General features: G+C 34.7%; 2 protein-coding genes across 2 annotated transcripts in view; both read right to left on the reverse strand.

Moving 5' to 3' along the window:
• LOC120626665 (cadherin-99C) overlaps positions 1 to 16,163 on the reverse strand; it is a 175,915-nt gene extending 159,752 nt beyond the window's left edge. The window contains exon 1 of the mRNA XM_039894276.1: positions 15,835 to 16,163. The gene's annotated coding sequence lies outside the window, so the exon portion shown is untranslated. The remainder of the gene's footprint in view (positions 1 to 15,834) is intronic.
• Positions 16,164 to 17,657: 1,494 nt separating this feature from the next.
• The window catches only part of LOC120626678 (suppressor of lurcher protein 1-like), a 377,806-nt gene continuing 373,240 nt past the window's right edge, over positions 17,658 to 22,223 (reverse strand). Inside the window, exons 11-15 of the mRNA XM_039894293.1 lie at positions 22,037 to 22,220; positions 21,502 to 21,692; positions 19,076 to 19,283; positions 18,348 to 18,592; positions 17,658 to 17,946 (exon numbers count right to left, since the gene is read on the reverse strand). Of these exons, the coding sequence (XP_039750227.1) occupies positions 17,882 to 17,946; positions 18,348 to 18,592; positions 19,076 to 19,283; positions 21,502 to 21,692; positions 22,037 to 22,220 (893 nt within the window). The 3' untranslated portion in view covers positions 17,658 to 17,881. The remainder of the gene's footprint in view (positions 17,947 to 18,347; positions 18,593 to 19,075; positions 19,284 to 21,501; positions 21,693 to 22,036; positions 22,221 to 22,223) is intronic.

Below are 22,223 nucleotides of genomic sequence, written 5' to 3' on the forward strand. Positions count from 1 at the left end.
GAAGCCTACGCCAAAGAGGCGACTTCTAACGTAACCGTACCTAACGGAAAAACTTAAATCACAGATACCTAACCACAACTATATACATATTATTTCTAAGTAATTTAAATTTGTTAGTGTAGATGCTATAAGTTAGTGCATTCTTTTAAGTATAGTAATTGTGTATAATGTTTATAAATAAGCTGTGAATTAAAAATAACGAAAAAATTAGTTAATAAATCATGTTGTTATATATTATAACAATATAAAATACTAACAATAATAATTATCTAAACAGAAAATTATAATAATGGTAGATTAAATGGCTTTTTTATTGTATTTAACACCTCGATACAACAAGCAAAACTACGATAAAAATTAGTTTTATGTGTGTTTTTAAGTTTTTATTACAATTAAAAGCGAAGTAAATGTTAAGAACCGTTTTCAAGATGACTAAGGCCAAGTAACACACGAATTTAAAATTGGCATTCCAGTGAATCGTGCTTCGATTGGAAAAGACAGGTTGACGTACCAATCAAAGGGACGTGCACTTCGGCGACGAAAGGGACAGGAAATACAAATCAACGGTTGAAATGAACGGCGGAAAGAGATAAGAAGATAGAATGATTGGACAATGAAGCTTTCAGACGGTCGTTGGAGACAGACGACGATTTTTATAAAGGATTTAAATTTTGTAAAGGTTTAACTACGCAAGATTTTCTTGAGAGTCCAACTCGTTTTGAAAGTTGATAATATTTAAATCAGGATATTGGTGAATAATAGCAGATATCTGATTTCATTCATTTCGTGTACAGGTAAATGTCTTGTTTTATTTAAGCAGTAAAACCTCCATCTTTATACGGTTTTCCTGTTGTTGCTAAATCCAAAGATTTTCTGGCAAAGATCGCTACGAGCAATACCTTATTGAATCGTCAAGGAACACACCTATGTACAAAACAAGAGTTATAAATAAAAGAAACAATTGTTTTTTGCTATTTCCTCAGATTATATTTCACTAGTTTAGACCTACACCGGGATTGCTTAACATTCAGATTTCATTTATTTTATATTTTTCAGAGCTGAAGATTTTCAACTGTCATCACCCAAAATTTACTTGTTTTCATCCAGACCTATCCCGAGCTGAAGACTTAATCGCGTTCCAAGATAAATTTGATGCCTTCAATTCCGCTTCCAAAGACCCCTTCCATGTTGCCTTTGGTCTTCCACGTCTTCATTTGCCTCCCTTATCAATCATTTGTCAATTCTTACATTAGAATGTTCGAAATTCTTATATTACATGGCAAGTATGTGTAGCGGCTCTCTCTAAACAAAGTCCAATCAGTCTGTTTGTCAAAGTTAGATAACTCACTGTGTCTGATTTAAAGCGACTAGACAAGGACACGACAATCACGAGTACACAACTTAGTGCCTCTTAACTTGAATTATAAGGTTCCTTACTAATTTAACCTATAATAAAATAGTTATTTTACTTAACACTTATTAAGTAAATCTATAAAATTTCAAATTACATCTGATATACTGGAACTAATAAATGTTTATTTGATTATATTAATAGGTAAAATAGTGAACGCTTGCGACATTTACCTACCTGTTATTTTGATGTAGGAACGGAGTTAAATTTTATTAGTTCCTCTGGCTTTACTTGTCGGTAGATAATATTACCGTTTTTTTTTAATGAAGAATTTTACAAATTTAGCATGTGCCTACCTGCCTCGTCGATCCAGGCGTTTGTCATGTTAAAAGATCAAGAGTTTCTGTGTTGGAATTCCGGTTCGGGCCAAAATTTGATAGGCAATGAGGATGTGCCCCCGTGCCTCGGAGAGCATGTAAGCCCTCGGCCCCGGGTATTATAACTTACTTGTGACAACAGTTGTCAAAGCCCTCCAACTCGCATTGGACCATAATGGTGGGTTTATGCTCTAAAACCGTATCTCCTATGATAGGATAGGCCTATGCGCAACAGTGGGATGTTGATAGGCTGCGGATGATGATCATAATGCTTTCTCTCTTTATTATAATATTGAATATCCATTGATATCTCCGTAACTAAGAATCCAATAGGTACCAAACTGTAAATTGTAAGTTCTACGTAAGATTAATTAATTAATTAATTTATTATTTATGTACTATAAATTGTGATTGTGAACAAAAGATACATGAAGTGTACAAAGGAAAGCTTATCTCTATAAGAGATCTCTTCCAGCTACCCCAGGATGTGAGTAAGATGATTTAATTGTGGTATAGGTCAAATAAAGGTACAATATACTTCATAATAACTACTAAGGATATTTAATATATCTAAATAATAACAAAATTCTACATACTAATACAATAAAATTTGAATATACATACTATATATATATACAAAATACATAAAAATAATATATTAAAATTTATATAATATAAATATATATCTATAATAAGTAAACAGTGATAAATATACTATGACAACGATGGATAATGCTCCTTTACATTGTGTTTAAAAGAGTGCATCGATCGGCAGTGTCTAATATGTTCCGGTAGTAAGTTCCAAAGGTGTGTAGCGTGGACGGAGAAAGATTTCTGGAAGAAAATAGTATTATATGAAGGGACATCAAGAGGATTTTTTGACACGCAAGACCGCAAGGGTCTCGTAGGCGGAAGACATAGCTTTATACGCTCACACAAATAACCAGAAGAAGAATTACAAAGGATGTTGTAAAGGACAGTTAAGATTGCCTTGTCGGTAAAGGTGACTTGTTTTTTAAAGAAATGCCTTTTAATGACGATAGTAAAGCACTATTTATTTTTAAATAATTTTAGAAATAAATTGCGTAATGTGACTTATCTATAATGATAAATAGGTTTTTAGCTCCGAAGAATATTTTTTAGATTCACTAAACATAAACATTTTTATAGAACTTGATTTAAGACTCAAATCTGATTATTACTGAAAAAATATAAATACAATGAACATTAAGCTTATAAGTCTATTTTATGTCCTGGGATTTTGCAAAGTAACGCTTGCTTCTATCCAATAACCAATTAAAATATAATATATGCTGAGAATAAAACTTTATATAGGTGGTAGTGGTAGTTTAACCATCACGAATACAAATATAAAAAATCAAATATTTTCTATCTATAACATTAGTAGGTATACGAAGATACAAATTAAACCTCCAAATTAAATTAATAAAATGCTTATTTCATATCTACATATTCTTAATTAAATATACAGAAAATCAAATAAGTTTCTAGTTTATGTATTACGTATACAAATAGAAAAAAATCAAATCTTTTCTTTGTATCAAAATAATATATTAGTAGGTATATAAAGATATAAATTAAACCCTTATTAATATTTAATTAATTCAATGGCAGATAAAACAACAAGTGGTGCATGCTGCACTGTAAAGAGTTTCTATCCACTATACATATCAAAAAAAAAAATCCTCTCTATAAAATTAGTATAATATAGATACAAAAATTAAGTGCCAAATGGAATTAATACAATGCTTAATTCATATCTATTCTTATCTCCTAATGGAAGATAAAACATTAAGTGGCGCACGCTGCAACTGTAAAGAAGTCGGTAAAAGCCCGTCATCATGCCACCTGCCCTTACTCGATGTTAAGGCCAACAACTATCACAGTTCACATTCCACATCAGCTGTTAAAGCATTGTATTTTCGGCTTAAAAATTAAGTGTACTAAAATATAGAATAGTATAACAGAGCTGCTGTATACACTTTACAGTAAGCTTACTAAAGCAGTATACTTTTTAAAATACATTTATATATGACACTAGCTTTTGCCCGGGGCTTCGCTCACGTTAAGTTCAATTTTTGATGTGGTAAATTTAAACTACAAAGGTTTAAAAAAATGTCGTGCTGCTAAAGAATTTGAACACAAATTACTTAAAAAATCAGAAACTATCATATACATTTTAATCCCCTATTTGATGCCTTAACGTCCTTAAAATAAGGATTATAATTCTAAAATAAAACGTCGACAATATTAAAATAATAATACTTTAAGCAATGCCCCGGTATTGTATACTTATAATAAAACTGTAACTGGAAGATTTCTGAACATTTAATATATTTTGAAAATTTTGACCGGGGGATGCCTTATAATCGACACTAAGTCCAAAACAGATTTTTATTTAATTCTGTCTGTCTGTCCGGGCATCACGTGAAAACTACTGAACGGATTTAAATAAAATTTGATATAGTGGTAGCTGATATACCGGGTCAACACATACGATACTTTTTTTAATAAATTTAAAATAAATTTCCTCCGGGAAATGGGATGAATTTTTTTATCAATTATACTTCATAGCTCCGTTAAATTTCGACCGATTTTTATAATTCTTTTTTTTATTTGAAAGTGTATACTATCAAGCATTTACTGTCCAATTTTAATGAAGATCTGATAACTATTGTTGGAGATAAAGGATATAACTCTTCACAGATAACAGCAAGTCGCGAGGCATAAGGGACAACGATCGAATGCATGCGTATCTTCCTACTAAATACTAATATTATAAATGCAAAAGAAATAAAATAATATAAATATAAAGTTTGATTATATACCTGCAAATTCATTTTTAAAATATTGAAATTGAATATTGAACCCATCGCTTAGAAGTTGCGACGGGTATAGAATAACACGTACAACCGCGAAAAACATAGTTTGGAAATAAAACCTATCTACCAGGTGTTCCTGGTAGGTAGCGCTGCAATTAGTTTCTAGGTTTTTTAAGTTATTAAAACAATTTGGTGCAGACGAAGTTGCGCGTGTTAGGAAATAGGGAATTACAGCACTTTATCTATGATAAACCAGATGATTATATTAAATATATCAAACAAATCATAGTTTGTATACTCATTGATAATGTATTTAAAATAGAATAATGGAGTTTAGTAGAATGTCAAAGAAAAGTATAGGATCTATGGCGGGAGACGCGAGTTTGACAAGTTAGATTGGCGGGAAAGAAAAGTTAGGACGGATTTAAAGTAATGAATTGAGAAAAGGAGATTAAGTAAAGTATTGTGGATAGATGATTGGGAATATAATATGATCTATAATGGAAACGATAAACGTAACGAAATATTGTTGTGGCGGAACAAGAGTCGTATACACTGGTGATGGAGGTTGTACCTGATGTTGCACCAGATAAGTATATCTCATCCTTTGGGTTATTTATTGGTATCATATATGGAGCCCTAGCATTATTTTACACACACAGTTTATGTAGCAGAGGTTGCTCTATACAAACAACTTGTTCCAAAAGTCCTGATGTTATAAGTGATCATAGTAGTTATGTTTGACCTGTCTTATATGTCTTGTATAAAAGGGCCTAGCGTTATAACATATGACAATGTTGTAATTGTGTTTATAAGTCTTGTTTTAATTGATTGAATAAAAGAGCAACGGTAGAGTTTCTTGCCAGTGGTCTTCTCTGCCGAAGTCAGCATCCCGAACTGGTAGTAGAGTCATTTAAAGGTAACAAGTAATATGAATTATAGAGAAGCTTAATATACAGTATTAGAGTCGGTTCAGTTGTTTTATTTTACTCCTCGGGAAGACAGGGTTATAAAGTACAGACCCACAACACTGCTCTAATGCAGGTTGGTGGGCTTTAATAATATCTTTTATAAAATTCATACCTTAATGGTAAGGAAGAATAATAGTCATGTGAATAAATAATTACTGCTAAGAAACTAGGTATTTGGCTTCAAAAATACTGTTAATTAATGAAAGATCTAAGTGCCATTATGAACATTGTTGGTATTGAAGTGAATATCTGAATATCTGATCAACCATTCCTATATTTTTTTAACACGCGCGTCAGTTAGTTTGGGCGCGTAAGCGCAAAGGTCTCCAAAGAAGGGAAAGGGGGCTTGAGTGATTATCACATTTTAGTGATAGAATCCGGAAGCAACGGATAAACGTGCTCATAGAGGCACATACATGGGTTGGAAACACGTGGCTGGTTTTTTAAAATTACTTTATAGTAAACTTTATACCAATAATTTCTGGGTACTGAAAGCAATAAATACCTCGTGATCGGTAGTCGAACCAGCTAACTAGAAAACTAAGAAAGCAGATCAAATTTTACGTACAAATTTTACGTACATAATATAAAGTATCGTCGTCGAAAAAGTTAAATCGTTTTCGGTAACCCCATGTTTTTGGACACTAGATTGAGTAATCCACTGCGTTTTAAATTGAAAACGGTTCTCAATTTCATAATCATTTAATTTAAGCTCATGCAATAAAGCCAAACACGCTTTTAATGACTGGAAATAATATCTCCGCCATCAATTCAATATTATTATTATTAAACTAGTTTGGCAACACTGTCCCGCCACCATTAAAAATACGCCATTAAAAGCTTGTGCCCATAATAGCAATACAAAACTCCGATACACCGACCACCCAAAACTAAAGCCTTAACATTTCATATCATTATAACGTTTAACACGCCCACGTGAAATACCAAAACAGTACAAGTAAAATTATCGATTGGACGGATAACTATAAACGATATACCTAGATAATTTGATTCTTACGTCAGTCGTACCAGATACTAAATTTTCGAGTCACGAAAGCGTACAAAGTTGCAAACACTATGCAATTGCGATTCATTGCTGAGTTCGTTAGCCGGGATTGCGACTAGGCTTGCTCAGTTCCTGCAAAAATAATTAGTTACGATCCCTATGTCGCAGCGGTGAGCACTATGGCCTGAAGGGAGGTCTTGGGTACGAACCATCATCATTAGTACGTTTAAAGTAGGCCAGGAGCGGTGATAGCCCAGTGGGTACGAGCTCGACTCACTTTCGGGGGGCTGAGTTCGAATCCAGCACCCAGCACCTCTGACTTTTCTAAGTTACGTGCGTTTTAAGTAATTAAAATTTACTAGCTTGAACGGTACGGAACGGAAAACGCATCTTTAGGGAACCTGCATGCCTAAGAGTTCTACATAATGTCCTCAATGGTGTGTGGATTCCACCAATCCGCACTGGAACAGCGTGGTGGACTACGGCCTTAACCCCTTCTCATTGTAGGAGGAGACCCGTGCCATGTAGTAGGCCGGTAATGGTTTGATATGATGAAGTAGGCCAGGAAGCACACCCCGATAGCGGACTCGTAAACAAATTTGGACTAGGTGCGGCGATAGATAAATTCTATATATATATATATATATATATATATAGATAGATAAAAATAATAAATAATAAATATACTACGACAATACACACATCGCCACCTAGCCCCAAAGTAAGCGTAGCTTGTGTTATGGGTACTAAGATGACTGATGAATATTTTTGTGAGTAATATACATAAATACTTAGTATATACATATAAACACCCAGACACTGAAAAATATTCACGCTCATCACACAAACATTTTCCAGTAGTGGGAATCGAACCCACGGCCTTGGACTCAAAAAGCAGGGTCGCTGCAAACTGCGCCAATCGGCCGTCTAGTCTATCTCCAGTGTCTGAGTGTTAAATGCACATTATAAGTATGAATGTATGTATATCTATCTTTCTATATATATAAAAGAGAAAGTGTGTAGGTATGTTCTGTATAGGCTCCGAAACGGCTGAACCGATTTCAATGAAACTTTCAGGGAGTCTCCGGATTGACCTGGCGAGTAATCCTCTAAAGTTTGGTGACGATCGGAGCACTCCTATTTTTGAACTGTCAAACTGTCAAATACAGCTTTTATTTACTATGATGATATTCTATTGTTAGGTGTACATGGGTGTAGATCATGATCTTCACCCGCTCGAGATGAGAATAGAAGAGAATGAATAGGAGAGAAATAAATGATTTAATATATTATGAGACTTAAATTAAAAATTTAATGATGTAAGTTTATTTTTTAAATAAAATAAAGCAAAATCTAGCCCGCCGAAGCGGGCTGGGTACGCTAGTCTGAGACATCGGACATTAAAATTTCGAAAGGACAATGGTAAAAAATACCAGACTAAAAATAAAATGCTTACTTATACATACATAAATATGTTCCAACATACGTCATCATATTTTACGTAAAACCGTTTTAAAAAGAGACTAAGAGAATCAATTCACATTGAAACCATACAAGCACTTTGTCACCAATACAAGAATCCTTAAAAATGTAACACTCCCGGCTTTTAAAAATAACTACCTTTGTATAACAGGTGACAATCTGACAACTGCATTAACCTTGACAGGTAAAAGTAGAACCACATTAATTGAAACGTCAGAATGATTATCTATATTTCGGATCTACGATACAATTTAAACTTTGTTGATATGAACGGAAAGCTCAAAAATGTTTATCTACATTTTAGGGTGTTCCTACAATACAATCTACACGTTGTCCTTATGGCCAAAGAGCACAAAAATGTATTAATATCTAAAGACCATCATGACAAATAATAGTACATATACCTCTTTAGCATAGGACGTAGCTCATTTGGGGAGGATCCAAATTTAAGCCTTAACTTGCTTTATTTGCACGGCCGAGTGGCGCAGTGGGCAGCGACCCTGCTTGCTGAGTCCAAGGTCGTGGGTTCGATTCCCACAACTGGAAAATGTTTGTGTGATGAACATGAATGTTTTTCAGTGTCTGGGTGTTTATCTGTATATTATAAGTATTTATGTGTATTATATTCATAAAAAATATTCATCAGCTATCTTAGTACCCATAACACAATCTACGCTTACTTTGGGGCTAGATGGCGATGTGTGTATTGTCGTAGTATATTTATTTATTTATTAATTTGAACCCTGACGGAAGTTTAATTTTTATAGATATTATATAACCTACCTACAAAAAACCTGATGAGATATCACCAGAGGATACTAAGATTTAAAGCATTAGTCAGAATTAGTCGAAAGTCAAAGGATCCTGAAGTAAATTTGGTTTGGAACACAAAACACAGAATATACCTAGACCATCATTATTATCATTATCAACCTTTTATTTACCACAGGGCAAAGGTCTCCTCTTAGTCGCAGTGGCGCAGGAGTGCATAGAGGGTACATACAGGGTATGCAGATAATATAAAATGTAGAAAATCTCCAGTTCGAGTCATAAAATCTTAGGATAGACATTGTTAGCATTTTAAAAAGTCTACCCTTAAATTGAAAATTAAGCTTAATTTTCATAATATATTATGGGTTTCCGCAAAGTAATGCCTGCTTCTATCCAATACGATGGTTATGATCATGAAATAACGATAGAAAAAAATCTAAGTAATTTTAAAGATTTGCTATAAAAATAGTGCAATAATTCTAATAGCTAATAACAAGATAATATTATGATAGTACTATCCAGTTATTAAATTTAGCTTAATTTTAGTGCAGTATTTCTTTGTTTCAGTTCAAAGTCAAAAGTCAAAAATATCTTTATTCAAGTAGCCCATAGGTGGCACTTTTGATGCGTACATTACACGAATTACACGGTAGTGAGATGATGGCGGTAACCATATTCGTAAACTTAAAACTGAAGCTATGAGGGTTCCAAACGCGTCCTGGTCTAAGAAGAAGCCCACAACAAACTTAGCCGGGTGTGTTTTACATAAACTACTACTATTGGTTAAATTTTGTTTACAACACAGCGTAAACGTATTTTCTGTTCAACCCTTTTGGTAATAATTACGATTATTCATACACCCACTAGAATCAGATTCTAAATGCCTAATTTGTATGACGTGACAGCTCTGAGAACGGAAAGGGCCTGGGACCACTTGAAGCATGTAAGTTGGGCATGAATGCAACAGTTTCGTTTGCGGCGCACGAATGGACGGGATGACAAATTAGGTAATTAGTATAAAATCACGACAATTGTACCGGCATGCTACTATTGCACCCCTATTGCGACACGGTAAAGGTCATTTTTGATTGCCGGCGCGGCGGTCCGTTCTCTGCTAAGGCTTTATCTAACCTCAGTTATTATTGTTCTCGGTATTTAGATATTTGGAATATTTTTCTTTTTCTGCATTCAATGAAGCGAGAATGTTGCCTAATGGACTCGGAATCGTGGATGACTTGATGGTCATTGTATTGAGAATGCATTTTTTTCTGTTTCCCATAATTTAAGTTGTATTTGGGTCCTACTTATTTTATTAAGGAAACTTACCTGGTGCTATATTGGTAAGTGATGATATAGCGGTCTAGACTGTAAGACCATTGGCGTGCATAGAAGGTATGCACAGGGTATGCACTAAGCGAGCCAATGAAGAAGAAAAGAAATCTCCAGAACGACTTATAAAAACTTGAGGATAGGCATAATAGGAGTAATAAAAAGCCTACCCTTAAGTTTTTATAACTCGTTCGGGAGATTTTCTTCATTTTACATTATCTGCATATCCCATTGATTGGTGTTAGTTACAGTGTAATAAAACTTAGGAGTATGTAAAGGTTTTTTTTATTTTATAGAAGATAGGTTTGTATATTATGCAAAATTAAATTTTCTCCGCGAAAAGCTGGAGAATCTGTGTGGTGTAATCTATAATTTCTTTTATATTCCACACCAAACAGATCTTCAGCAATGTACCCTCTACGAACGTTTCGCTCCGTAACCTGAGCATCCTCGGGAGATGTTGACTTTACAATGAATAATGGTTAAGTTAACAACTGTTCATATTTAACTTACAGCTTGTTGTTCGCGGAGTATAGCAAATTAAGCAAAATTTTCATAATATATTATGGATTTCCGCAAGCCTGCTTCTATCCAATAAGATAGGCTTGACCTTGACGACAATCATGCCTGATGGAAAGCCATGATGAGGTCTGAGTTGGGGCGCGCTTGCCTAGATCTAGAAATGCCTATCCACTTTTGCCTTTGCCTTGAAGTTATTCAGTTTGTTTGCGGCAGGAAACACCGACGCCGAAGAATCGACTTACCAGAAACTGACATAAATTAGTGATATCTTCATTTAGTCTGCGAAAGGTGCAGAACTCCTTTGTGGGGTTGAGTATACGCTTTTACAACATGATTCCTAAGGAAATTCTTGACCTACAACATTGAATGCATACATTTAAAAAATGTGTAAAAATGCATCTAGTACAGCGAGGTTACTATCCATTTGATTAATTCCTCAATGACAAGGTAGATTGGAAGCAGCCAGCCTCGCTCTCATCTCCCGCAAGACAGAAAAATTATTGTAAATGTTGATGTTGGAAAAGAGCAACTACTGTGTTTCTTGCCGGCTCTTCACGGTAGAATCTGCTTTCCGAACCGGTGGTAGAGTCACTACAAACATACATACTTGAAGTTTCAAAAGTGCTTATAAAGTAGGCCTACTTGAAATAAATGAATTTACATTTGAATTTGAATCGTTCAATTAAACGTTGGCTTTCTTACAGATCCAAGGAGTGCAACTTCTGTACGTAGTACGCAAACAAATCTATGTGCTAAGTGGGACAGGCGGGATTTAATTTCAACGTTTATGCCCACCGCTTCTTAAAACCACATATTTTAGATTTCTGGCTGTTTGGGCACGGCCTTTGAATACCTTACGCAGCTAAAATATAATGTCGTAAATAGATTTTAATGACCAAATATTTGCATTGTCATATCATTTTAATGTCATGGTCTTTCGACATAGCTTTGTCGGGTTTCGGTGCATATTGATTAAAAGATTTCACGCACGAATTTTCAATTAAACTTTAATGAAGAAGAGCTGAGCGCGTTTCCGCAAATATAAATATAAACCTGGTGGTAACCTGTTAGGGAGTATGGTAGTAATATCCCTAATCGGCTACTAGGCGACATCGCATCGGAACACTAATCACTTAGCGGCACGTCTTTGTCGGTAGGGTGGTAACTAGCCACGGCCAAAGCCTCCAACTGGACCACACCACAGAAATTTCAGAAATTATAAATTCCCAATTTGCCCCAGCCGGGAATCGAACCCGGGACCTCCTAGATAAATTTACAGCGCTCATCGTTGCGCCAGGTAGGTTCTACAAATAATAAAATAAATAATAAATATATTACGACAATTCACACATCGCCATCTAGCCCCAAAGTAAGCGTGGCTTGTGTTATAAGTCCTAAGATGACCAATGAATATGTTTTATAAGTAATATACATAAATACTTATAATATACAGATAAACATCCAGACGCAGAAAACATTCATGTATATCACACAAATATTTTCCAGTCAAACCCACAGCCTTGGACTCAGAAAACAGGTTCGCTGCCTACTGTGCCAATCGCCCTTTCCAATAGGAACATACATAGCGCTTTTGATGCGTACATTACGTAAATGTGTACATTGTAGTGTGTAATGTGTATACCAAAGATAACTAAGGTTTTATGTTAAAAATAATTTCGCTTATGCCAGGAGAGTATCTACTGAGAACTTTTTGATAATTTGTCATTTTCTAACTTTGAGCCCGATCTGTGTCAAAATATAATTTTACACTGTAGTTAGAAATATATCTGAGCAGCACGCAATTCGCCAAGGATTTAAATACAGGAAGCTGCGGGGTAAGCAGATATCGCGTAGCACTAAATCTGTCCAAATGACAACGCCTGCAGGTCTAGAGATATCTTGCACCATGTCCAATGATAGAAATGATTTATAATGTTCTAATGCAATTTAACTAATAAATCGACGGGCGAATCACAAATATAGAATTAATAATTTAAATGACCTATGGTGCAGCTAGCGAACTGCCTCGACATGTCTAGTGTTTCAGTGTTCGATTCTCGGGTCGGAAGATAAATTGTGATAAACGACTAAGACACCAGGAGCTATCTATGCATCGTTCGAGTCCTTGTAGGACCGCGGTGCATCGATAATGCAGTCGTATTAATATCAAAATACCCACAGTCATGAACATAAATATCTGGCAAATATGAATTTATAGTTATCAAAACTTTAATTATTTACCCACTTTATAAATTAACTGTAACAATATTGTCAAGTTATTACTGGTCTGCAATCTCACCTGGCGCTAAGTTATGCTGCAGTTTAGTATGTAGCGGGCTAACCTGTGAGGGGTATGGCAGCATATCCCTAGTCGGTTTAAACGCGGCATCGCACTGGAACGCTGAATCACACGCGGCACGTCTTTGCCGGTAACTAAACACGGCCGAAGCATCACACCAGACCGGACCAGAGTAAATTCAGAAAATCTAAATTCTCAAACTACAACCTAAGTGTCTACAGCGCTCACAACTGTACCAGGGAGGTCGTCGGCAACCTAATGGGTTATTGACAACAAAAATGTTACCACAAGCAAAACTTAGTTTGAAGTACCGACGTAATGTTTTGACGGCCGATTGGCGCAGTGGGCAGCGACCCTGCTTTCTGAGTCAAGGCTGTGGGTTCGATTCCCACAACTGAAAAATGTGTTTGTGATGAACACTAATGTTTTTCAGTGTCTGGGTGTTTATTTGTATGTTATAAGTATTTATGTATATTATTCATAAAAAAATATTCATCAACCACCTTAGTACCCATAACACAAGCTACGCTTACTTGGGGGCTAATTGGCGATGTTTGTAGTGTCGTAGTATATTTATATTATATTATATTTATAATGTTGTTTTTCAAAGGATATCGTCATCACCGGCCGGTAATGTTAATTTTTATGTAACCTTAGTATATTGCAATGTAAGTTTATTCTTACTTCTAATTGTTACAGTAAATTTATAAAGTTGGTAAATAATTAAACTTTTGATAACTATAAATTCATATTTGCCAGATATTTATGTTCATGACATTGAGTTGGTGGATGTTGTGATATAAATAGGACTACATTATCGATGCACGACAGTCCTACATGGACTCGAACGATACAAAGATACGTCTCGGTGGTCTTAGTCGTTTATCATAATGTTAAAATTATTATACAGTCACATTTTTGGTGAAGAACGTAACAAGTGGAGGCGCATCGCGGGGGCTGCTGTAGCCAAAGAAAATGTATCATCGCCAACCACGACTACTCTGCCAAGAGTGAATGACGAACGAACGACGAGGACGAGCTATTGATCGGAGAGTGGATAAAACTTAGAAGGGAGAACATTAACATTTTTTTCTTTCCCTATGGAGAAAAATTTCAACTGTAGAGGAGGGGTGGTGAAATGATATAAAAGGCGAATAATAATAGCTAAAGCCATATTGGAGCGGCATGGTTTTAAAACCTTTTATCCTCCCATATTCGCCGCGGTGCTTCAATACGAACAATAGGCATATAAAGCAAATTACAATAACAAGTTTCGACGGCAAAAAACATACAAGTAGGTGTTAATAACATATTACAATAAGCGAAAAATCTAAGGTAGGTAACCCATGCGCTATTGTCTAAGGAATTTATCTGTTACAAAAAAAAAATGTTATTCGACGCGAGGTATAGTCATTACATTTACACCAAACGATCCATAACGAATTCGTAAGTGTTAGATCCATGATCGACTCGTAGAATATCGAATTATTAATAAATATCACTATTATTAACAGCCAATTGTTTGTAGTTGCAAATGTATTCAATAATGTAGAGCAAGGGCGTACATAATACAATTGTGATATTAATTTAATACGAGTTGATTGTCTTGACATGGAAATACGACCTACATTATTTGATGTGTCTATTTATTATGCTAAGCTTTTTGTAACAAGTGTGGGTTCTTAGGTATGCCTATACAGTATACACAGTATTTTTTTACACGATGCTCAGTACATTTTCGGGGTTACCTAAGCTAATTTAGGTAATCTCTCTGTCAAAATCTTTAAGCTTAACAGGCACGGGTATTCTCTGAGAATGAGAAGGCTTTTGGTCGTGGTCCACCACGTTGGCGACGTGCGGAATGGCAGACTTCACACCCCTTTGAGAACGTTAAGTTAACTCTTAGCCTTGTAGGTTTCCCCACGACGGTTTCCTTTACCGTTAAGGCAAGTGATATTTTAATAGCTTAGTTATTATTTAAGTATTATTGTGTGTACACCCTAACCCTTCTTCTTAACTACATTTACTCGATTTGGTAGGTTGCCTGGTAGAGATAGCTTTTAAGCGATAAGGCCTGTAACTTTTCTTTTTTTATTTTTCTTTTTAATTATATCGAGATCGGACACATTTTCAACTCTACTCACTCTATTATAACTCTCTCTTTTATCTTATTATTATTTTGACCAGCCTTGGAAAACTAAATGCCCGCCAACCTGCACTGGAGCAGCACGGTGGTACAATACTCTAATTCTCTCTCTGCTACGAGATACTACTGAAAATTATGAAGGGAATATACCTACCTAGTCTATAGGTAATCACGTACTTCTTACAAAAGAAAGGTAGTTGGAAGGTCCCTAGATACATCCTCCGTCAGTCTATTCTTAGGCTCAGCCCTTATCTCTCAAGGAAGTTCTAGAGTCTAGCCCAGACATTCCAAGGCGGAATTTGTGGGCTAGGCTCTAGTCAATCACAATCACTATAATAACTTATCACAGGTTAATGAAAATACCTAATCTGGACCAACGGCTAAACGTGCTCTCCGGGCACGGAGGTTGCTACTGGACTGCCAGCTTCCTAACTGGCTGGTACCTACTGATAATTTTTTAACAGCAAAACCTATTAACAAATACTGGTCCGACTTGGAATCCGTAGTTACACATGCAAACCACTACCTAATGAGGTAGTAATGCACATACCTAAGTACCTCTCTAATAGACAAGAATTAAAGACGTTAACGTTAAAATAACATTATTGCCACGGCAAAAATAAATTTACTACAGCCATGGTGCATATTAACTGTCATAAATTATGGCAAAATAATTAATGGATACACCAAGCTCTTAAATCTACTTGTCCACTAAAATTTCAAACTAACCAACTTACTTGTTATTAAAAATAGGTAATGTTACGTCCACCTGCTAAGGTATTCGACAGATTAGGTTCTATAGACTACGGAGGCTGCGACGGCGTCCCCGCTGGAATGCGACACCTGTGACCACAAAACACTTTGCCAACACACCCCACACGTCTTTTTCTAACTAAAACCTGTCTCCTTACACACACGTAATCCCGAAAAATCCTTCCAAGTGTCTATAACAAAACAATTACAAACACAAGAGTTTCATAAAAGTTCGCGATCCTTGTGACGAAAGTTCTAAATTCAAATGACAACAACAAAACACGAAGAGAACGGCGACCGAAAACGAACTGACGTCATAAAAGCGTGCCGTTCAAAGCATCAGAAACAGGGTGCGAGTGAGAACGACTGATGCGATTGCAGCGCTGCCGCCTCTGGTGCTTGTTCTTGCATACTTGCGAGTAGTGATGTGAAAGTATAATATGGCATCGATACAATATAGATTTTATAATAAAAAATTTATGTTCCGATGCTTTTAAGAGCTTTTAAGATTTTTTGAGTGATATATTATCAAATTACAATTTCTATAAATAACGCAATAATTTTTATAACATGAAAACCTTTCAAGTTCCTTATTATTAATTGCCACTGCTTTCTTTGGACCCCAGGGTTAAAAATAAAAGGTATTCCTGTAGTTGGAAGGATTGTATATTAGATGTTAAAAGTAATCAACCTACCAAAAAATTTCGTTATAGCTTATAAATTGGGAAAATAGTTCAGATATCCTATCCACAATTCCTTCTATTCGGAATGTTTAAGGTGTATTGTCCGGCAGTTCATTAATATTAGGAAATTGCATTGTCCTAGGTAAGCTATACTGAATATTTTATATTGTTTAATATAATTTTGAATACTAGTGGTTCACTTCAAACTTAGATCTCACATGGACTATTACCATGTTAGTACAACGTCATAATATTATCAAATCTTATTGTAAAAAAACACGGAGAAAATGATTTTACCAGGAATTTAATAATTAAAGATGCACCAGCCGATTTTTTCATTTTTATTGGGTTTTAACATGCTTTTGTAATTTTTATATGAATTTTAAAATTTTGTAAAAAAGATGTACCGTCCTTCAGGATCGTTACAACTTCTTTCTTTTTGAGCACCTTTCTTTTTAAATCGTATTTCTTATTTCCTTTTTTAAATTGACTGATCTCAGTATTTTAATTTTGTAGATGATAAGACTTAAAAAGTTTGCATCTCGAATGCCTGACAGAAGTAATAACTAATCTAAGTTCAACTATTTTGTATTAAAAAGTTTAACGTAAAAAAAAGCTTAGGTTATTACTTAAATTCTATATACGAGTATATTACTATGATAATTAGAGAAAGATTATTTATAAATAAAAACATTTATTGATTATGAAATCATTTTATAACCAATAAAAGATCGCGGTGGATTAGAGTGCGAGAGAAGGAGCCTGCCTACTGTTGCCGTATAGGTGAGAGAAAACGAAGCCAGACAGACTGGCCGTAAAGCGGTAAGTTACGAGGTGGTATACCCTCCCATAAGAAGTTATCACTTCAAACATGCAAAAGCCTTTAAGATTAAATCACTTTAAGACCCCGGGACTTTACCGAGGTAAATAGCCCCAAAATAGTCAATTAAGTATAAAAGGATGCCAAATGATATTTCCAGCTACCGTAGAATACCAAACCTTTTGAATTTTTAGTTACTACGTTTACTGCTTTGACAGATACCCATCTGATGGATGAATGGACAAAATGCTATTTCTCTCACTTCATTTCGCTTGTTCAGGAATCAAGGAAAAAAACTAAAATATCAATTTATACATATTTTTATTTTATTTATAATAACGTGCCAGCGTGAATAAAACTTTATTGTGTTATATTGCTTTAGTTGGTAATATTAGATGAAAACTTAAATAGAAATAGTTATTTTATAGAAAATATTGCACGCCTACGTTTTAATTACAGTGTATGGCACAGACTATGGTACAAAATGTACAGGATTAAACTATCAATATTTATAATTCTAATATCACTTCATAAATGATATAGATACAGGAGTGTCGCAGCCAGAGATATCAGCAATAGCTCTCCGAATAAACCTGAAACAAAATAAATATATAGTATGTAATGTTGCAGTTACGTAACATTACAATATTTATTGGCAAATTTTGTCTCAACCGATAGATGGCCACTGTTTGATTTAGATATTTCTTAGCTTTAGTAGAACGTGTATACAGCGACCCCATATGATTCAATTTATGTCATCTATACAAATTGCGTCGGTCTCTACCGCTCTAAAATCCTTGAGGACTTCACGTCTATTGAACTTCTAATATATTCGCCACTTCTTGCAGCGCAACTCATTATACAATAATTAACTTGGTTTTTTTTAAATGAACATGATATACACAGTATGCTACTGTGTATGTCTAAGATACTGTCTTTAAGCTTTAAGTAATTTGTGGTATGTAAAAATTTCACTAAAAGTTAGTGTACTTACTTAAAGTTTTGGAAGCCTTATCGTAAATTGGTGCTTGATATTCATCTGTAGCTTCTAGGAACTGGTACATCGCTTTGAAGCCAGTGCCGTCCAGCCTATCATTAGATCGAAAGGTAACTTTGAAAAAGCTTCTTTCGGATTCTACATGAAACTCCTTCATCTGTCCACAATATCTGCCATATTTATTGTCTTCAGTCATAGAATTAGAAAATTCTACATAATCACTTGCCGACACTGCTTCACACCTGTAACAGATGCGTTTTTTATAAACTTTAATGTATATATTTTACAAGCTAATTCTTTAACTGAAATAATATTTGATGGGTCAAGCATAACTTGGTTGCATGAGCATAGACTAACGAACGCTTTACGAACCAATAGTCCATCATTGGCTTTAATTGTAGTCACACCTTAAGTGTGCAATCTAGTCTTATATACCGCTTCGTTTCAGGTTGTTTAATTCTCGAATTAAAAATCTTTGTGGAAAGTTGGCTAAAAATACAAGTGTGAAAACCAGACTTGAATATACAGATGTTTTTAAAACCATAAACAACCATAATGGTTTGGCTATAACATACCAGAACAATAATTTGCTTTTAAATTCATCTATATCGTTTGGATGGCAAACTAGATGCAATGTGTATTTTTTTTAAGAAACCCGACAGGTCAGAAACCACACCCGAAATCTTTGTAAAGTAGGAAACATTTACAAGTAGAAACAAACTTACGGTAAAACACCCTCCACGTCGAAGTGCGTAAAGTATAAATGGACCTTCTCAGTCTGTCCACCGTGGAAGAAGTAAGAACACTCTGTGTCTCTTGGATACGGTCCAGGTGAGTTTGGCGAAGCGAAGGTTCCGTTGCGCGATTCACTACTATTATACACAAATGCACATGGAAATTCCTTTAACTGTCGCCCTGTTGATATACCGAAATCTGTAATAGAAATTTACTGAAATAATATTTTGTTACACATAACAATAAATTGTTAAGATTATATACTTATAAGGTTATTGATAAATACAGAAAAGAGAATAATTAATGTCAAATTATGCTAAGCGGAATTTTTTATTTTTTTGAAGTTACGAACTATTAGGAAAACCTTTAGAAATACAGGAGCAACAGCTGTATGTACAGTTACAAACATGGAATAGCGTAAATGAATTCAATCAAGGCAATCAATTAGACCTGATATATTTATAAGGTTCCATAGTTAACAAAACATCTTTAATATTCTATTAGGTTTGTCTCTTAAGTTTTTGACTTTCTTTTTATCTTTCCATTTGTCTATTTGTTTGACTGTATATCATAGCCATTGCATAGAATTATTAACGCAATCAAGCTACAATTACTACTTAACTGTACGATGTATAAAAATCGTTAGATGACTACGAAACCCTGTCTTGCTGGGAACTGCTACAAATTCATTCTTCTTCTTTCTCTTAGGACAGGGCTCAAAGTCCCAGTTTCAACCTTGGCTGATTTATTACGATCATAATAAATCATGTATAGTTCTTAATACCAGTACAGATCAGTCACACCCAATATGCACTGATGTTTTCACCGTCTAGTGACTGAGTCTGCATAAATCTGTATGCCGGAGTTTTAGGTGGTTTTTTTATCTATTCAGTCCACAGTGCCCTGTCAGAGGCCGCACCAAAATATATAGATTGATCCTGCTGAGTGCCAGAGCTTCTAAGGCTTTCTTATTGAAAGACTTGGCTACTTTTGAGTGGTTTAGTCCTGGCTAAATGTTTCCAGCGAATAAGTGTCATGGGAATAAAAGGTTAACTGGCTAAGAGGCTTTTAGATATGCCGTTACATGAGGTGTTAAAGATTTGCCGAGAGTTTAATTCAACATCTCTTAAGCACATTCAATTTACGCTGCATAATAAAATAATTAATTTATTGACGTAGTTGTTTTTCAGAATGATTTGCGCAAAATCTATAACGGCGTATAATGATTTGAAAGCGCAGATACCATGGTTTCAGTTATTATAACTAATATAATAAATATTAAATATTCGCTGTAATTTTAGAAATTATAAGTATTTCATGCAAAATAATAGGATGATAATATGTATGATCATATTATCATCCTATTATTTTAAACGTTTACCCGTAAATTTTTTTACGTTTACCCGTAAATATTTTAATCGTCTGACTTTCAGGCAAGCTGGAAATGATTCTGTTTATTTGATGTTCATTAGCAAGATGCTTATTATGTACATTTAACATTCGCTGATGTGTCGCATTAGCTTTAATATTCAAAGCTAATCCTAGAATAATTAAGGCGGTTTGTGTTGAAGTTGACGTGTTTATTCAATGCCGACAGTGTTTATCTTATACGCCGAATAACGATCAGCGCTTTCAATACCTACAAAGATCTTCGTTTTGAATTAAAAACATTATAATTCAAGTTCAAAACAGGTAGAGAACAGGTAGCTATACTTTGTTTGGTTACAAATTACAAAAAGTTTGTCTGTAGCCCGTTCTGCGTGATTAAATTTATCTTTGTTATTTTATAATAATTTTATACTGATAGGTGTTGTTATTTGTTAATGATGTCCAGATTTGTATTCATTACATACATATTTGCTGTTGTTTAAGTACAACTTCGCTTTCTACACGACTGCCAAAAAAAGAAGTGTAAAATTCCACCATGATTTCAAAATGCTTGTTGTTGCTGCTGTTATTTTGAAAAAAAAATCGATATACTGGCTCTTTAACGTCATTTTTAAATGTGTTTTCGACATTTGTGTATTTTGTTCTTATCTAAAGAGGCTGGCAACCATTAGGGCTATCTGCACTTTTAACCTCTGGTATAAATGACTGCGTTAGCCTCTGGTGCAGATTTGTCAGTCAGTAAATACACCTTAGACCATACCTGCGCTTGCCTTTATGCTGCCTTGATATTAAATACATAATTCAATTATTTCAAGCAGGTCGTAGGATTGCGCATTATTGATCGCGTATTTTAAAATTTTAACAAGTCTTTTATTTTAATAAAAGGTAGTTAATGTTTGCATACATTCTAAAAGTGTACCATATTATATTTTTCTTCATATAAGTTAAAGTGTAAATTATTTTGATTTAGCGTTGGACAGTTATTTTTGTTTATAAGGGGGTGTTTAATCAAAATTGTTATGCTTACTTTCAACGAAGGAATATGATATTTTAAATCCTCTTGAGTGCCTCGACGAATGTGTACCTCGGAATTCAAGCATTAACTTTGGCCCGTTCGACATAATTGGCTTAGGGAGGTCCACTCCGCAAAACGTTGCAACATTTTCTAGCCGTCCGTCGACGTTAACGAAGGCTTGAAGGGAGTCTACGTTCGTACATCTGAAATCGAAAAATAAATCACGTTAGAAGTTTTATTTCTTTTTCGTTTTATATCCAAGCATAATTTTAATAATTCACCTAAATGTTTAAATATTATATTGTTTATGTTACTTCCGGCATAAGCGATCACCTTCCTAATATTAATTTCTCTAAAGTATTTGACACATTATATGATAGGAATCACTAACCCGAATGAGAAAAAATTTCAAAAGCTTCAAAATTAAGATAAGATGATAAGTACTAGCTTGACCCTAATATTAAACGGGTGAAGCTGAGAATTTCACACAAATTGAAATTGAATAATTAATTGATATTATTAAAACTCTTTACGACTGCGAACTTACCCTGACCCATCCGTAGATTTGTACAAAAAGAAGTCTTGAAATATTAATCTTATTCTCTCCTTTCCTCTTCCGAAAAACTCATAATGGCAGTGCGTATTCGGGGGATATGCAGCAGGGTAGTGAGGTGACGTGAGGGTGCCGTGCTTTAAGCCATCGCTGTTGAATTCTTGATGACAAGATGATGCTG

The sequence above is a fragment of the Pararge aegeria genome, chromosome 10, assembly GCF_905163445.1.
Source record: "Pararge aegeria chromosome 10, ilParAegt1.1, whole genome shotgun sequence".
In the NCBI taxonomy this organism is placed as follows: domain Eukaryota; kingdom Metazoa; phylum Arthropoda; class Insecta; order Lepidoptera; family Nymphalidae; genus Pararge; species Pararge aegeria.